This window comes from Meles meles, chromosome 5, assembly GCF_922984935.1.
Source record: "Meles meles chromosome 5, mMelMel3.1 paternal haplotype, whole genome shotgun sequence".
Taxonomy (NCBI): Eukaryota; Metazoa; Chordata; class Mammalia; order Carnivora; family Mustelidae; genus Meles; species Meles meles.
Window position 1 is genome coordinate 45,184,575 of NC_060070.1, and position 13,988 is coordinate 45,198,562.

At 43.6% G+C, this 13,988-nt stretch overlaps 1 protein-coding gene, 1 long non-coding RNA gene and 3 other non-coding genes across 6 annotated transcripts; 3 read left to right on the forward strand and 2 right to left on the reverse strand.

Moving 5' to 3' along the window:
• Positions 1-1,548: 1,548 nt before the first annotated feature.
• Positions 1,549-1,923, reverse strand: LOC123942312 (60S ribosomal protein L10-like). Its single transcript, XM_046006185.1, has one exon. The coding sequence runs from the start codon at positions 1,900-1,902 to the stop codon at positions 1,600-1,602; it is 303 nt and encodes a 100-aa protein (XP_045862141.1). The 5' UTR covers positions 1,903-1,923; the 3' UTR covers positions 1,549-1,599.
• Positions 1,924-1,962: 39 nt separating this feature from the next.
• LOC123942920 lies at positions 1,963-2,096 on the reverse strand. Its single transcript, XR_006818543.1, has one exon. It is a non-coding gene; the product is annotated as a small nucleolar RNA SNORA70 (small nucleolar RNA).
• A 9,557-nt stretch (positions 2,097-11,653) lies between these two features.
• Positions 11,654-13,583, forward strand: LOC123941274. 2 transcript variants are annotated; one of them, XR_006818248.1, is made up of 6 exons: positions 11,654-11,736; positions 12,119-12,327; positions 12,419-12,497; positions 12,581-12,645; positions 12,936-13,005; positions 13,223-13,578. It is a non-coding gene; the product is annotated as an uncharacterized LOC123941274 (long non-coding RNA). The 2 variants fall into 2 exon arrangements; XR_006818249.1 differs by having other exon boundaries at positions 11,696-11,732; positions 13,223-13,583.
• LOC123942929 lies at positions 12,728-12,797 on the forward strand. Its single transcript, XR_006818551.1, has one exon. It is a non-coding gene; the product is annotated as a small nucleolar RNA SNORD50 (small nucleolar RNA).
• On the forward strand, positions 13,058-13,127 carry LOC123942928. Its single transcript, XR_006818550.1, has one exon. It is a non-coding gene; the product is annotated as a small nucleolar RNA SNORD50 (small nucleolar RNA).
• Positions 13,584-13,988: the final 405 nt, after the last annotated feature.

The following is a 13,988-nucleotide window of genomic DNA, read 5'->3' on the forward strand; positions in this document are numbered from 1 at the left end:
ATACCCTCCCCAATGTCCATAACCCCCTCCCCCTCTCCCAACCCCACGTCCCCCCAGCAACCCCCAGTTTGTTTTGTGAGATTAAGAGTCATTTATGGTTTTTCTCCCTCCCAATCCCATCTTGTTTCATTTATTCTTCTCCTATCCCCCTAACCCCCCATGTTGCTTCTCCATGTTTGAGGTAGGCTCCATGCCCAGCGTGGAGCTCAAACTCACAAACTCACAACCCTGAGAGCAAGACCTGAACTGAGACCAAGGCCTGGATGCTCAATGGACTGAGCCACTCAGGCACTCTTCTCAGCTCTCCCTTTTTTTTTTTTTTTTTTTTAAAGATTTATTTATTCGACAGATAGATATCATAAGTAGGCAGAGAGGCAGGCAGAGAGAGAGAGAGAGAGAGGAGGAAGCAGGCTCCCAGCCAAGCAGAGAGTCCGATGCGGGGCTCGATCCCGAGACCCTGGGATCATGACCTGAGCTTCTCAGCTCTCTTTTACCCGAAACTAATTTGACCCTCTCTTCTCCTTCTCAACATCTAGGATCTAAGAGTCAGAGGGAACGAAACTAACCCATTGTACTTCACCAACATGGCCCCCAGCTGATATTTGACAAGGGCCTAGAAACATTCTCCGCTAGGTATAATGAGCCAAAGTAGCCTCAGCTAAATCCCTAACAACTTCAGGCCTGGAAACATGGCAAAAATTTGACACATTAAAAAAATACAGTGTGGGGCACCTGGGTGGCTCAGTGGGTTGAGCCTCTGCCTTCGGCTCAGGTCATGATCTCAGGGTCCTGGGATCGAGCCCCACATCACGCTCTCTGCTCAGCGGGGAGCCTGCTTCCCCTCTCTCTCTGTCTGCCTCTCTGCCTACTTGTGATCTGTCTGTCAAATAAATAAAATCTTAAAAAAAAAAAATACAGTGTGACCTTCACTGGCATTATCCTCCATCTGTGTTCTACTGAATAAAAATTGGTAGACTGGCCCTTAGTGTGTTAAATACTGTAAGAAATATCTTCATCAGTTTTGCCTCCACATGGCTTCCTTGAACTGCCAAAAAGTTACACCTTATACTATTGTTCTTTAATTTTTCTTTACTTTTTCAAAGATTTTATTTATTTATTTATTTGAGAGAGAGAGAAAGAGAACATGAGTGGAGGGGAGGGCAGAGGGAGAGGGAGAGAGAGAAGCTAACTCCCCACTAACCAGGAAGCCTGATGCAGGGCTCATCCCAGGACCCTGAGGTCATGACCTAACCTGTAGGTAGGCACTTAACAAACTGAGCCACCCAGGCATCCATATTGTTCTTTAGTTTTTCAACACAGATTTTAGATTTGCTCAAGTAGATCTCCTAATTCTCAGAATGATATGTATGTGTTGAAGATCTTTACCTTCAGAGCATGCAGTATATATACATAAGGTCTCTTCATAATGTTTATCATGGTTAGTGAATCTTTGAATTTAATCAACCTCTTTCCAAACAAGTTGATTTCCAATGTGTCTTTCTTAAGAGATTATCTTTCATTTTCTTTTTCTTTTTTTTGACAGGAAGTTGGATTTATTGGTGGGCATGAGTATGACGGGAAGGGGTAGTGCCAAGGTTCTCATGAGTGCAGAGCCCTCCATTTGTCCAAGGGACCATGGTTAGGGATGTATTTGACCCCACAGCCATCTGGGATAAGCCGCTTTTCAGTCACCATGTCTTCGAATTCATCTGCATTGAACTTAGTAAAGCCCCACTTCTTGGAGATGTGGATCTTCTGGCGGCCAGGGAACTTGAACTTGGCCCTGCGCAGGGCCTCAATCACATGCTCCTTGTTCTGCAGCTTGGTACGGATGGACATGATGACTTGGCCAATGTGCACTCTGGCTACTGTGCCCTGGGGCTTTCCAAAGGCACCCCGCATACCTGTCTGCAGCCTAAATTGGAGATAGACATGAGGTCAGACCCCAGCGTCCACCAAAAGGGCTGTCTCCAAGGTCCCTTAGGGCAACCCATACAATCAACAGGCTGCATACACTACCGAGGAGGCTACTGTTCGCAGCCATGGCACACTGGGCCCCCACAGACGAAGAGCACAGTCGGCTTAATTGGCTGCATCATTTTCTATTCTTACACATAAGTATCTCCCAGAAATAAATTCTAAGTTTCTTTTCATTTCAGTATCCTCATTGTATAATCATTTTACAAAGTTCACGAGCTCTAATTACTTACATAATATGAGGTAGAAAAATTATTTCTATGATACCCCAATAAATAATTTTTCTGAGAGAAAAACTTCTGATCTATGGCCTTGGGCTGCAATGGTACATGCATTTCAGGTTCCACCATATACCTGAAACAGACTGTTGAGAACATCATAGTTCTAGTGTGAGGAGAGCAAACTAAACATGTACACTGAGGAGGCCTTACACTGTAGCCAATTCCCAACTCCACTTTAATTCCCATCACCACCCCCCAAGAAACTGCTCAACCATTCATGATATTTGATACTTAATACCTGAAGTACTTACAAAATATAGTCAATCATTATACTGGTTGCAGGATAAAAGATAACTGGCAAAACTTAGTAGTATGCTGGAAAATTACTTTAACAACATACAACAGCCATGATTTCATCCTTTCGAAATATCTAAGAAATCTGCACTGTTTGCCATCTAGCTGTCATTTAGAGAATTACTAAATTCTCTAAAACCAGAGTTTAAAGTATGTAACACATGATTGTGTATTATAAAGCAAAAGGGAGAAAGTGTTGATATGACACCTGCCTACAAACCTTACTTTGAAAATTTTGGATTCTAGGATTTATGTCCCTGAAGTTATCATAAAATGAGAGCTAACGGCAATTATATAAAATTTACTGACAAGGTATGGGATTCAGTTATTATAAAAGCTCCCAATCCATTTCTAGGCAAGCATTTGCCCACAGCCATTCTAAATAGTGCTTAAGAATTATCTAAACATCTTATTTAATACTGACTATAATTTATTTGTAAGGAGCCACAGTAGAATGGGCAATCGTAATATGCTTCTCACAGATGCACTGAAAGCCAGCTCTCATTTAGACAACATTACATAATCTTGGAGAATGGGGTAAAAAAAAAAAATAGATACTAGCCACCAGGTAAATCTGGTGCACAGAAACCAAAATATTAATTCACTTTCACAAGGTTGACAAGACTAGAATATCCTTTATTTACATACATAAGTAGCATGTGTACTTTTAAGTGTACTTAACTGTAGCTCATCAAAGTAGTATTTTATAGGTAAATTTTATTTCAGGTCCCAACAAAAAACATATAGATAACTTGAGAAAAGCTCAATAAATAAACTTTACATAGTAGGCAAGATGTAGGAAAACCAAAAAGAATAGTATCCTGGGCATCTTAGTTTTATTACCCTTCGGTTTGAAGGGCAAGGGAAGAGAGGGGGTGAAGTGGGCCAGTTTTAAAGAAGTTATCCCTTTATGGGGGCCAACATATTCCCTCCATATTCCTTCTGACATCCTGCTGGGATTCCCTACTGGCCCAAACCAATGGGAAACCAGAGGACAAGGGATTCGTTGATGCCATCCATTTAGGTTAGCTTCCCAGAACGAAAAGCAGAGGGAAAGGGTTAACGAATGGATCTAGAGTGGGAAATGTAAGTTAGCATCGCAGATTTTTTTTAAAGATTTATTTATTCATTTGAGAGAAAGAGAGAGAGAGAGAAAATGAGCAGGAGGGGCAGAGGAAGAGAGACTCTCAAGGAGACTCCATACTCAGTGTGGAGCCTGATGCAGGACTCAATCCCAGGAACCTGAGATCATGACCTGAGCCAAAATCAAGAGTTCAATGCTTAACCAACTGTGGTGCCCCCATAGCTGATTTTTTTTTAATGAGGTAAAGTGAGGCCAGTGTATCCCTTTTGTCTATGGAGGAGCTTCAGGGGGTTTAAGAATTAGTAGAAGTAGGGGGCACCTGAGTGGCACAGCTGTTAAGCAACCAACTCTTGATTTCAGCTCAGCTTATATGATCTCAGGGTTATGAGATTGAGCCCTGTGTCAGGCTTCATTCTGGGCATGGAGCCTGCTTGTGATTCTCTTTATCCCTCTCCCTCTGGCCCTTCCCTTTCCCCCACATTCATTCTCTCTCTCTCTCTCTCTCTCTCTCTCTCTCTTTTAAAAAAAAGAAAAAGAATTAGGAGAAGCAGATTGTCACAGATTACAGTAATGACTGACCCTGGCAAATCACACCTCTGAGTACCCTCACCCTTGTTAACCACCCCCTCATATTGACCCTGGCCGTGGCCATAAGACTTGATATGAACAATGGAACATCAGCATACATGATACAAGCAAAAGTTTAGTAAATGACCTCTTGGAATACGTGAGTAAATTGTTACATCCAGTTTCTATGTGAGTCATATTTCTTGGTGACACTGATACGTGCAAATCATGCAGTGGTTGACATCCTGGGGTTGCAGCTTCTGGAGCACAATCAGCCTCAATTGTGAGCATCAGTCCCCCACAGCTAGCACATCTCACCCAACAGATGATGCACAGATGATCTATAATACCCTTCCTGTGCTGCAGATGAAGGATCCCCATCTCTTCCTGCCAGGAACAGATACAGAAGTGGGGTGCCATTGTTAGGCAGAACAAAGTATGTAACAAATCAGGAATAGGGAAAGATACTCCCAAACAACTTTTTATGTCCAGCACAAGGTAAGAGGCCTCATCTCCATATACAGAAATGTCCCAGGTCCAAGGCACACTGTTATGCAGCCACACAAGGGTCAACAGACTACCTTTCCCTATGGTTCATCCCCCTAACCATTGTTCAGCTGCTTAAACAGCAGATACAGTGCATAAAATCTGGTAGGATCACTGTCTGCCCCCAATTTGGAGATAGAGCTGGATCTAATGGGACTCTTGAACAATCTATATCGATTCAGTTTGCCTGCAGACCCTACCTGTCATTTTTTTTAATTTCTTTTCAGTGTAACAGAATTCATTGTTTATGCACCACACCCAGTGCTCCATGCAATACGTGCCCTCCATAAATCCCACCACCTGGCTCCCCCAACCTCCCACCCCCCACCCCTTCAAAACCCTCAGGTTGTTTTTCAGAGTCCATAGTCTCTCATGGTTCATCTCCCCTTCCAGTTTCCCTCAACTCCCTTCTCCTCTCCATCTCCCCATATTCTCCATGTTATTTGTTGTGCTCCACAAATAAGTGAAACCATATGATAATTGACTCTCTCTGCTTATTTCACTCAGCATAATCTCTTCCAGTCCCGTCCATGTTGCGTTTGGTTGGGTATTCAACCTTTCTGATGGAGGCATACTACTCCATAGTGTATATGGACCACATCTTCCTTACCTATTCGTCCATTGAAGTGCATCTTGGTTCTTTCCACAGTTTGGCAACCATCGCCATTGCTGCTATAACCATTGGGGTAAAGATGGCCCTTCTTTTCACTACATCTGTATCTTTGGGGTAAATGCCCAGTAGTGCAATTGCAGGGTCATAGGGAAGCTCTATTTTTAATTTCTTAAGGAATCTCCACACTGTTCTCCAAAGTGGCTGCACCAACTTGCATTCCCACCAACGGTGTAAGAGGGTTCCCCTTTCTCCACATCCTCTCCAACACATGTTGTTTCCTGTCTTGCTGATTTTGGCCATTCTAACTCCTGTCATTTTGAGACAGCACTTCATCAAGGTCTCTAGAACAAGACCCAGGATGATGATCAAGCCTACCCTTGAGGATGGTCCCTAATTAGGAACCCCGAGTGCCTGAATTAAGCCAGCTAAGGAGTTTTAAAAGAGAAAAATGAGTCACGGGGGGTGGAGACTGCAGGTGTATAGTCAGTAATTAGCCCACCTGGGCATGGATGTTCTTTAGTTTTTACCTGAATTATTGATATATACACAAGAGTTGTTGGCAATAATAAAATGCCTCACTATTCCGCCAACAGATAATCAAGGCTGTTCAGTTATCCATCACTACCTTAGCTAGTGAGTTCAGTGAATCTTGCTGGTTTTGGATAGCTTGGTGGTCTGAGTCATTCTGTAGCCACCAAGCCATCACAATGGGAATATGGGATTAGGGTCTTAACCTCTAATTTAGAGGGCTTCTCTCTATCACATAGCATGTTACCAACAAAGACCATTCTGCTCTGTGGATCAACCCTGTGCTCTCCTTTTTCCCCCCTTTATAATCTCTTGAATTCCCCTTTTGGCCCTGTGGGCATGGACTCACCTTGTTTGTTTTCAATCTGTTTAGCCCAAGTTGTGGGAAACCATTGAAATCAGTTTATTGTTTTCTATCCCAAGCAAGACTTTTCAGTAGAACTTTTCCATTGCTTCCCCCACAGTCAGAGACAAACAGTAGTGATAGCAGGGTCTTCCACTGGGAAGAGCCCTATTGCATGAAGGCCTCCAATGCATCATCCATGTCCCCAGAGGCAGGGTCATATAATCAGGAATCTATGGCTTTTACCTGAAATGCAAGGTTTATGAATGATTTTCCAGGGAGTCTTAGTGTTAGGGAAGTCCTCATAGTCAAGATCTCATTCTCCTTGCAATCTACATCAAGAGTGACACAGACTTGGGGCGCCTGGGTGGCTCAGTGGATTAAGCCGCTGCCTTCGGCTCGGGTCATGATCTCAGGGTCCTGGGATCGAGCCCCGCATCGGGCTCGCTGCTCAGCAGAGAGCCTGCTTCCTCCTCTCTCTCTGCCTGCCTCTCTGCCTGCTTGTGCTCTCTCTCTCTGTCAAATAAATAAATAAAATCTTTAAAAAAAAAAAAGTGACACAGACTTAATCTCTCTGTCCTGTTTGTTGCACTCTTCAGTGTAGCCAAAAAAATGCATTGCAGCAAGGAATCAGTGGTTAGCTTCAACTGCACTACTCAGCCTGAGACATGTGGGTCTACAAGGCCTTCTTATCAAACAGGGGCACCAACCAAGCTGCACGAGACTCTCCTGGCCTCTGCCCATATCTTTCAATTTTTGTATTTTACTCTCTGAAAAGGACCTCATTTCAACAGTTTCATTTTCAGCAATGTCATTGCTGGTTTGCCTTTAATGAAAACAAATCTTACATGGAGGTTTCAAGTGACTTGGATCAAGCAAAGCTTTCAAAAGGCCTTTGATTCCCCTTGAGTGTCGTCTGCAGCTTCTGGCATGTGGGAATTAGAGGACAGTGAGGGTGTGTGAAGGTGACCAGAAGCCAGGTTAATTTCCCAGTTTTTAGAGCCCACCTCTTGCTTTTCTGCCCTTAGCCATCATACTAGTTTATCGTTGTTGACGGGAAATTGTGTACATCTCATCTACATTCCCATTCGGCCGGAGAGAGCCCAGTACTCAGCCAGCCGATCATTACCCCCTTGGATGCCGACATCACCCTGGGATGGCTGGACTGATGAACGCTGTTCATCTGCATCATGTACTAACATTTCTGGTGACCTTGCTCACTGCCCTAAACTGTTGAGCAACTAATACCTGTTGTCAACCACCAGGAAAAGCAATAGCAAGATGTCAGCCTACTGCAGAGCTTGCATTGCCAAGAAAGACATGACTCACATGGACACTGGATGGAACAACACTTTATTCACAGAGAAGAAATCAAGCAAGATCAGCTTCAACAGTGACTGCCAGTCCATCATGGCCAGTGCATCTTGCCCCGAAGATGACACAAGTAGGTGATCTGTACTCAATCAATCTTTTTATGCAGCAGGTGAAAAATGCCCTTCCCTTCCCAACAAGAACAGATAAAGCAATGGGGTTGGCCAGGTGCCAAATGATGCACACGCTTTAAGCAGAAAAAAGAGGTACATACCAAATCCTGAGTAGGGAAAGATAATCCCAGACAAGTCCATATGCCCAGCGCAGGGTGTTAGGACTCTTTATCTCCATGAAAGAAAAATGTTCCAGGCCCGAAGTACACTCATACAGTTCTGGAAGGGTCAGTGGGCTGTGCATGACTACCTTTCCCAACACCTGCCTAAATTTTTAACAAATGAAACAAATGAAGTGTTCTTGGTCCAGTCAAAGACCCCCATCTATATTCTAGAAAGGATTTCCTCTTCTTAAGGATTTTGCTCCTACAACTTTGGTTTTTTTTTTTTTTGGCCTTAAAAAGGAGTCCCGTGACCTATGACCCTCTCTAGCTACTGACCCACTTCTGACTTCTCATCCATTTTCTCCTCAGTCCTCTTTAACTGAGCTTCCATCATCACTCTTTTGCTGAGACCATGTTCTTCGTGTTGCCAAACCCAATGGTCATTTCTGTTATCGTACTCGACCTTTCAGGAGCATTCCAAATGATGTATCGCTCTCCCTCTTCATTTCATTTCTGAGATATCACATTCTCCAGTTTTACACCTAAGAGGTTTCCTTTGCTGGCAATTCTTCTCTACTAGAACTCTAAACTAAGCAGTGCACCAAGGTTCTGCTCTGTCCTGGGCTTTCTCCTCTTTATTTATACTCTTTCCCTGATGATCTCAGTGTCATGCTTTAAATATCTTATTCATGCCAGTGACACTCAAGCCCTGACCTCTCCTCTGAACTTCAGACTCATGTATCAAACTGCTCTTGATGTTTCCACATATGTGAGGCTTTCCCCTAATGTAAGCTCTTTATTTCATGAACTTAACATTTTACTATTTCATAGAGTATTCACAAGATTTTCTTCAATTCACATTTGTCTATTCTGCCATCAAACCTAGAGCTTACTGACTAGTTCAGTTCAGAAACTGGAAAAGAGAACATTATTCTCAGATTCTTTCATTCAAATTTTTGAAGTTTGATTTTTTTTTTGTTTGTTTTGGAATAATTATGCTTACCCTACTTAACGTGGCATACATAGTTCTACCATGATTTTAGCAAAAGTTGTAATAGTGAACTTTATTCTCATGCGTTATCTGCCCAGATCTTTATGTATATTGAAATGTTTTCAAAGGTTGTAATGTTTTCAAAAGTTGTCTACTGTAGGGTATCTGTACACACTGTGGTACCGGCACTAGGCTACTGCATTTGGCACTTTTTTCTCCGCACATTTGTCTGTGCACAAAACTTCAGTCATCCTCTCTATATTTATTTGTCCTTCTCTAGCTCTTTTTTTTTTTTAAAGATTTTATTTATTTGACAGACTGAGATCACAAGCAGGCAGAGAGGCAGGCAGTGGGGGCGGGGAAGCAGGCTCCCTGCTGAGCTGAGAGCCCGATGCAATGTGGGGCAATCCCAGGACCCTGGGATCATGATCATGACCTGAGCTGAAGGCAGAGGCTTTAACCCACCGAGCCACCCAGGCACCCCAGCTCTGACTTTTCTTTGGGCTTCATTTCTTCTTTTTTTAATTTTTTTTTTTTAAGATTTTATTTATTTGAGAGAGAGCGAGCAAGTAAGAAAGAGCCTGGGTGGCTCAGTGGGTTGGGCCGCTGCCTGCGGCTCGGGTCATGATCTCAGGGTCCTGGGATGGAGTCCCGCATCGGGCTCTCTGCTCCGTGGGGAGCCTGCTTTCCCCTCTCTCTCTGCCTGCCTCTCTGTCTACTTGTGGTCTCTCTCTCTGTCAAATAAATAAATAAAATCTTTAAAAAAAAAAAGAAAGAGCATGAGAAGGAGAAGCAGACTCCCTGCGGAGATGGGAGCCTGATAGGGGACTCAGTCCCCAGACACTGGGATCATGACCTGAGCTGAAGGCAGTCACTTCTAGAAACTGATCTTGCAGATCTTCTCACAAGCTCACTATATCTGAAATTCACTTCAGCACTATTTGAAAGTAAAAAATTGGAAACTGAGGAAATAAATTACAATACATCCAACTGAATATTACACAGCTGGAAACAAGAATAAGTTCGTCTAGGGGCACCTGGATGGCTCAGTGGGTTAAAGTCCCTGCCTTCAGCTAGGGTCATGATCCCAGGGTCCTGGGATCCGGGGCCCTGCATCTGGCTCTTGCATCTGGCTCTCTGCTCAGCAGGGAGCCTGCTTCCTCCTCTCTCTCTGCCTGCTTCTCTGCCTACTTGTGATCTCTGGCTATCAAATAAGTAAACAAAATCTTAAAAAAAAAAAAGGAAAAAGTTCGTCTATATGTACTGATACAGAGAGTAATCTAGATTTATTGGGGGGGGGCCCAAGGCAAGTTGCAGAAAAGCATACAGATCTTATCTGCAGATACGAAATATGAAAAATATGTACCTATATTTGTATATGCATAGAAATTTTAAAAATATTAACAGTGGTTACTGTTAACAGTGGGGAGAGTCCCAGTGATATGGAAAGGAACTTTTTGCTTTTTATACCCTTTTGTACTGTTTTAGTTTCTTCACTATGAGCAACATGTAAATATACATTTACATTACAAAATACTGTTAAAAAAGTCTACATAATGTCTAGCTCGGCAAGTAATCACTTCATCACTTGGGTACCTGTTACAGAAATTTGCTTTTCACTATTACCTTTTAATCTGCAGTCTGGTCTTTAATTTTCTAAGTTTTCTAAATTTTCTAAATTTATTTCTAAATTAATTTTCTAAAAGGCCATCATATATATTCTTTCATTCATTTAACAAATCGTTACCGACAACCTACTTTATGCCAGGCCGAACACTGTTCTAAAGCGGAACAATAAAGAATGGACACAAAACGGTATGTTCCTTACACAATAAACAAACCCACACGTAAATAATAAATAGTCATGAGTGCCATGAAGACCTGAATTTTCAGATTCTAGAATGTTCAAATGTCATGTGTGCTTGCATGTGCATATACACGTATTCGCTCACACATGCTAATTAATACAATCATTGCTACTTAATTTTTTTGAGTCATTTGTATATAGTATTCGGGGTAGTTCTCAAATTTTACTTTCTCCTGCACTCATTTTAGCGAACTTAGCACAAAGAAATTAAAAACTGCAAAATTTTTCAGTTGTACGACTTTAAGCAAATTAGCTGCTTTACGGCCTCAGTTTTCTCCTCTGCCAAATGGGGTATTTACCTCTTGGGGGCACAAGGAAACGCGGGGGTGGGATAGGCTCCGGCAGGGCAGGGACGCCCGCACTGGGGCGCATCTGGGCCGCGAGCAGCGCCGCCGGCCGGCGCTCTGGGGAGGCGCGGTATTTTCGCCATGGACTGCAGGAGAAATGCTACGTTTTCAGGCGCTTTTTTCACCCGAGCACTTCCGCACGCCAATTTCTCTCTCCGGGCGTGCGGGGGCCACTGCCCGCCAGCTCTTGCGGCGCCCGCTGGGCGTCAACTCCCTCCCGGCGCCGGCCAGCTAACCAGTCTGATTTCTCGAGAGAGCCGTACGCTGAGGCCGCCCTGCGCTGCAAAATCCCCCGCCCCGAGCCGTCCAATCTGTTCTGGGCAGACTTGGCCTGGAGCGGGCGGTAGTCTCGCCTCCCAACTGCAGCAGTTAGTTTGAATTCTGGCGCCACTCCCGCGCCACGTAGAGACAGACTTGACAGCGACCGCACGCCGCGCGCAGCGGGCGCGCACCGGGGACTGGGCGAGCGTGCGGCGGGCGGGCGACACGCGCACCACGCCCCGGAACCAGCCCCCTAAAGAAAAGAGGCGCGGCGCGCGCTCCCTCTCTCCTCCATCAGGAAACGGCCACGCCCCGTCCTCTCCCACGTCCAATAGACACGAGGGGGCGTGGCGACCTCTGCCTGACTCAGGAGAGGCTATAAAGGGAACTGCTGGAGACGCCGCTCGGTCTTTTACGTCTGGAGTTGGGAAGTGCGGTCTTGGTTGTGAGTAAGTGGGCCTCGCGGGCAAGTACTTGGCGGGCGGTGTTGGCGCGGGCTGACGTTAGCTGCAGCTCTCTGTAGACCGTTGAGCTTGGGGTGCTCTGGGTTCGAAAGTTGCACGTGGGAAACATGCAGCCAGACCGCCACGTGTCCTGCGTGATGGTGGTGGCGGCGGCAGGCTTCGAGCCTAGGCGTACGGAGGCTGGTGCTGATAGCCACGAGCGCTGCGCGCGGCCTAGTTAAGCAAGGGCCGACACCCGGCTGATGGAAGCTGAGCGGCGACGGCGGAAGAACAATCAAATTCCCAGGATTGGGGACAGAGACTTAGTTTTACATTGGGAATAAGAGGTCTTTACTAATTAGACGATTGTTTTTCTTTCTCATCGCAGATCGAAAGATCATTTGAAAATGGGCAGCCCCCGACCTTGTCTGAGATTGAGCTGTACTGTGCCCAGATGGCGCTGTGTGCAAACCAGATTAGTAAAAGAGGCAGGGTTTTGGCATTCTGTGAAAATGCTTCATCTTCAAAATAATTGGTCCGCTGCGGGAATGGTGGGCTCTCAGTGGTGTAAAAGAGCTGTTACCCGGAGATGTTGAGGTAAGTACGATTGAGAGCTTAGTTTTTAAACTGAAGAAGTAAACCTGTTGATAACACAGGAAAAAGTGTATCCTTGAAATTTTCTTAATAGGTGCAGGGGAAATTCCAAAACACGTGAGAGAGTATTTGCTAGGAAATGACTTGGTTGGAACCTGACAGTCTTGACCCAGGTATGTGTTGGGCTAGTACTTGAATTCAGTATGTTTAGTCCATAATGTAGATGAAGTGAAGAAATATTTTTGTCCTCGAACAGCATCCTGGAGATTGATGAACAATAATGGAGCTATAAATGTCGCTGAGGAGCAACCTTGCTTTAAAGTAAGTTGTGTGCTTTACAAAATCTACTACACTATTTCTAGTACAGTACTTCCCATTTAACATTTCCTATGGATTATGGTCTAATCAATGATGAAACCTATCCCGAAGCTGACTACCTGAAGAAAAGCATGTACGGATTCGGCTTCTGAGATAAGACCAATAAGTTTTGTTGTCTGGGTTTTATAAATGAGAAGGTTCTGTTAGATCATAAACCTTGTAGGGAGAAAACTGCTACCTCACAATGAAGTACAATGGATTTTATTGTGGGTTTTTTTTTTCTTTGCCAACAGTGAGGTGTCGCTGTCTGCCCATGGAAAGAGGCCACTTTGCAGTAACCTTCCAAAGGCATAACTCATTTCTGTGAGTAGAGATTTTTTATTTAATAGTTTGTCAGTATTTTGTCCTTGGTCTTAATCTGTGATGATCTTATCCCGAACCTGAATATCTGTTGAGAAAACTTACACGGATCTGGCTTCTGAGATAGACCGTTATGAGGACAAAGATATTTTTAAAAAGAATTCTTTTGGTCTTCTGATGTTAGTAGTCTTGTAAATCTCAAATATTTTTCCTTTTCTAGGGCAAATACCACCAGATTTACTTGTATGAAAAACATAAGGAAAAGCTCTTCATTTTACTGGCATGGGAAGAGAACCTGCAAGTCAAGACAATATATTCATTTTTATTTTTGTAAACAGATTAATCAAATCGACTATCCGTAAGAATTAAGCCTTTTACTTTTGTCACACTGCCCTAGCCACAAGCTGTTAATCAGATTACTTTGTAGATCTAGTTCTATTTTAAATACAGGAATGTGTAGTAAAACTAATTTTTATGGTGAAGTCTTTTTTTTTCCTCCAGTTAACCAGACTTGTAATCAGATTATTCTGAATGCTTTGCCTTTGGTCACCTGTTTGAATTTAAAATGTGTGAATGTAATTAAAGCTGAGTGAAAATTAGAGTATTGTGGGAAAATTGTTGGGGTGTTTTTGGAGAGATGACTTGGTTTGGCAGTATCACTGAATAAGTACAAAACATGTTGGCTTTTTTGTATGGTACTCAATATTACTGGGCTAATGGTGATCAAAATGGAGTGACTGCCTTTTAGGGAGAGAAAAATACAGGTATCAAAAAAAAAATCAGTGATTACTGGCCCTAATGCAATCGTATTTTGAAAGGATGCTCAAGAAGGGAAATGTAGAATGCTGAAAATGAAGAGAGCACGGCATAACAAGGGTAATGGGGGAAGATAAGGGAATTTAAAGTAGTCAAACATTGCACAGAATGTAGACTGTAATATCTGATCTAACCAAGATGGAACCCATGCATGATCATTTTCCGTAAAT

Excerpts from the sequence above, each read along its gene's own strand:
- LOC123942312 (XM_046006185.1), bottom strand. The coding sequence starts at position 1,902 with ATGCGGGGTGCCTTTGGAAAGCCCCAGGGCACAGTAGCCAGAGTGCAC.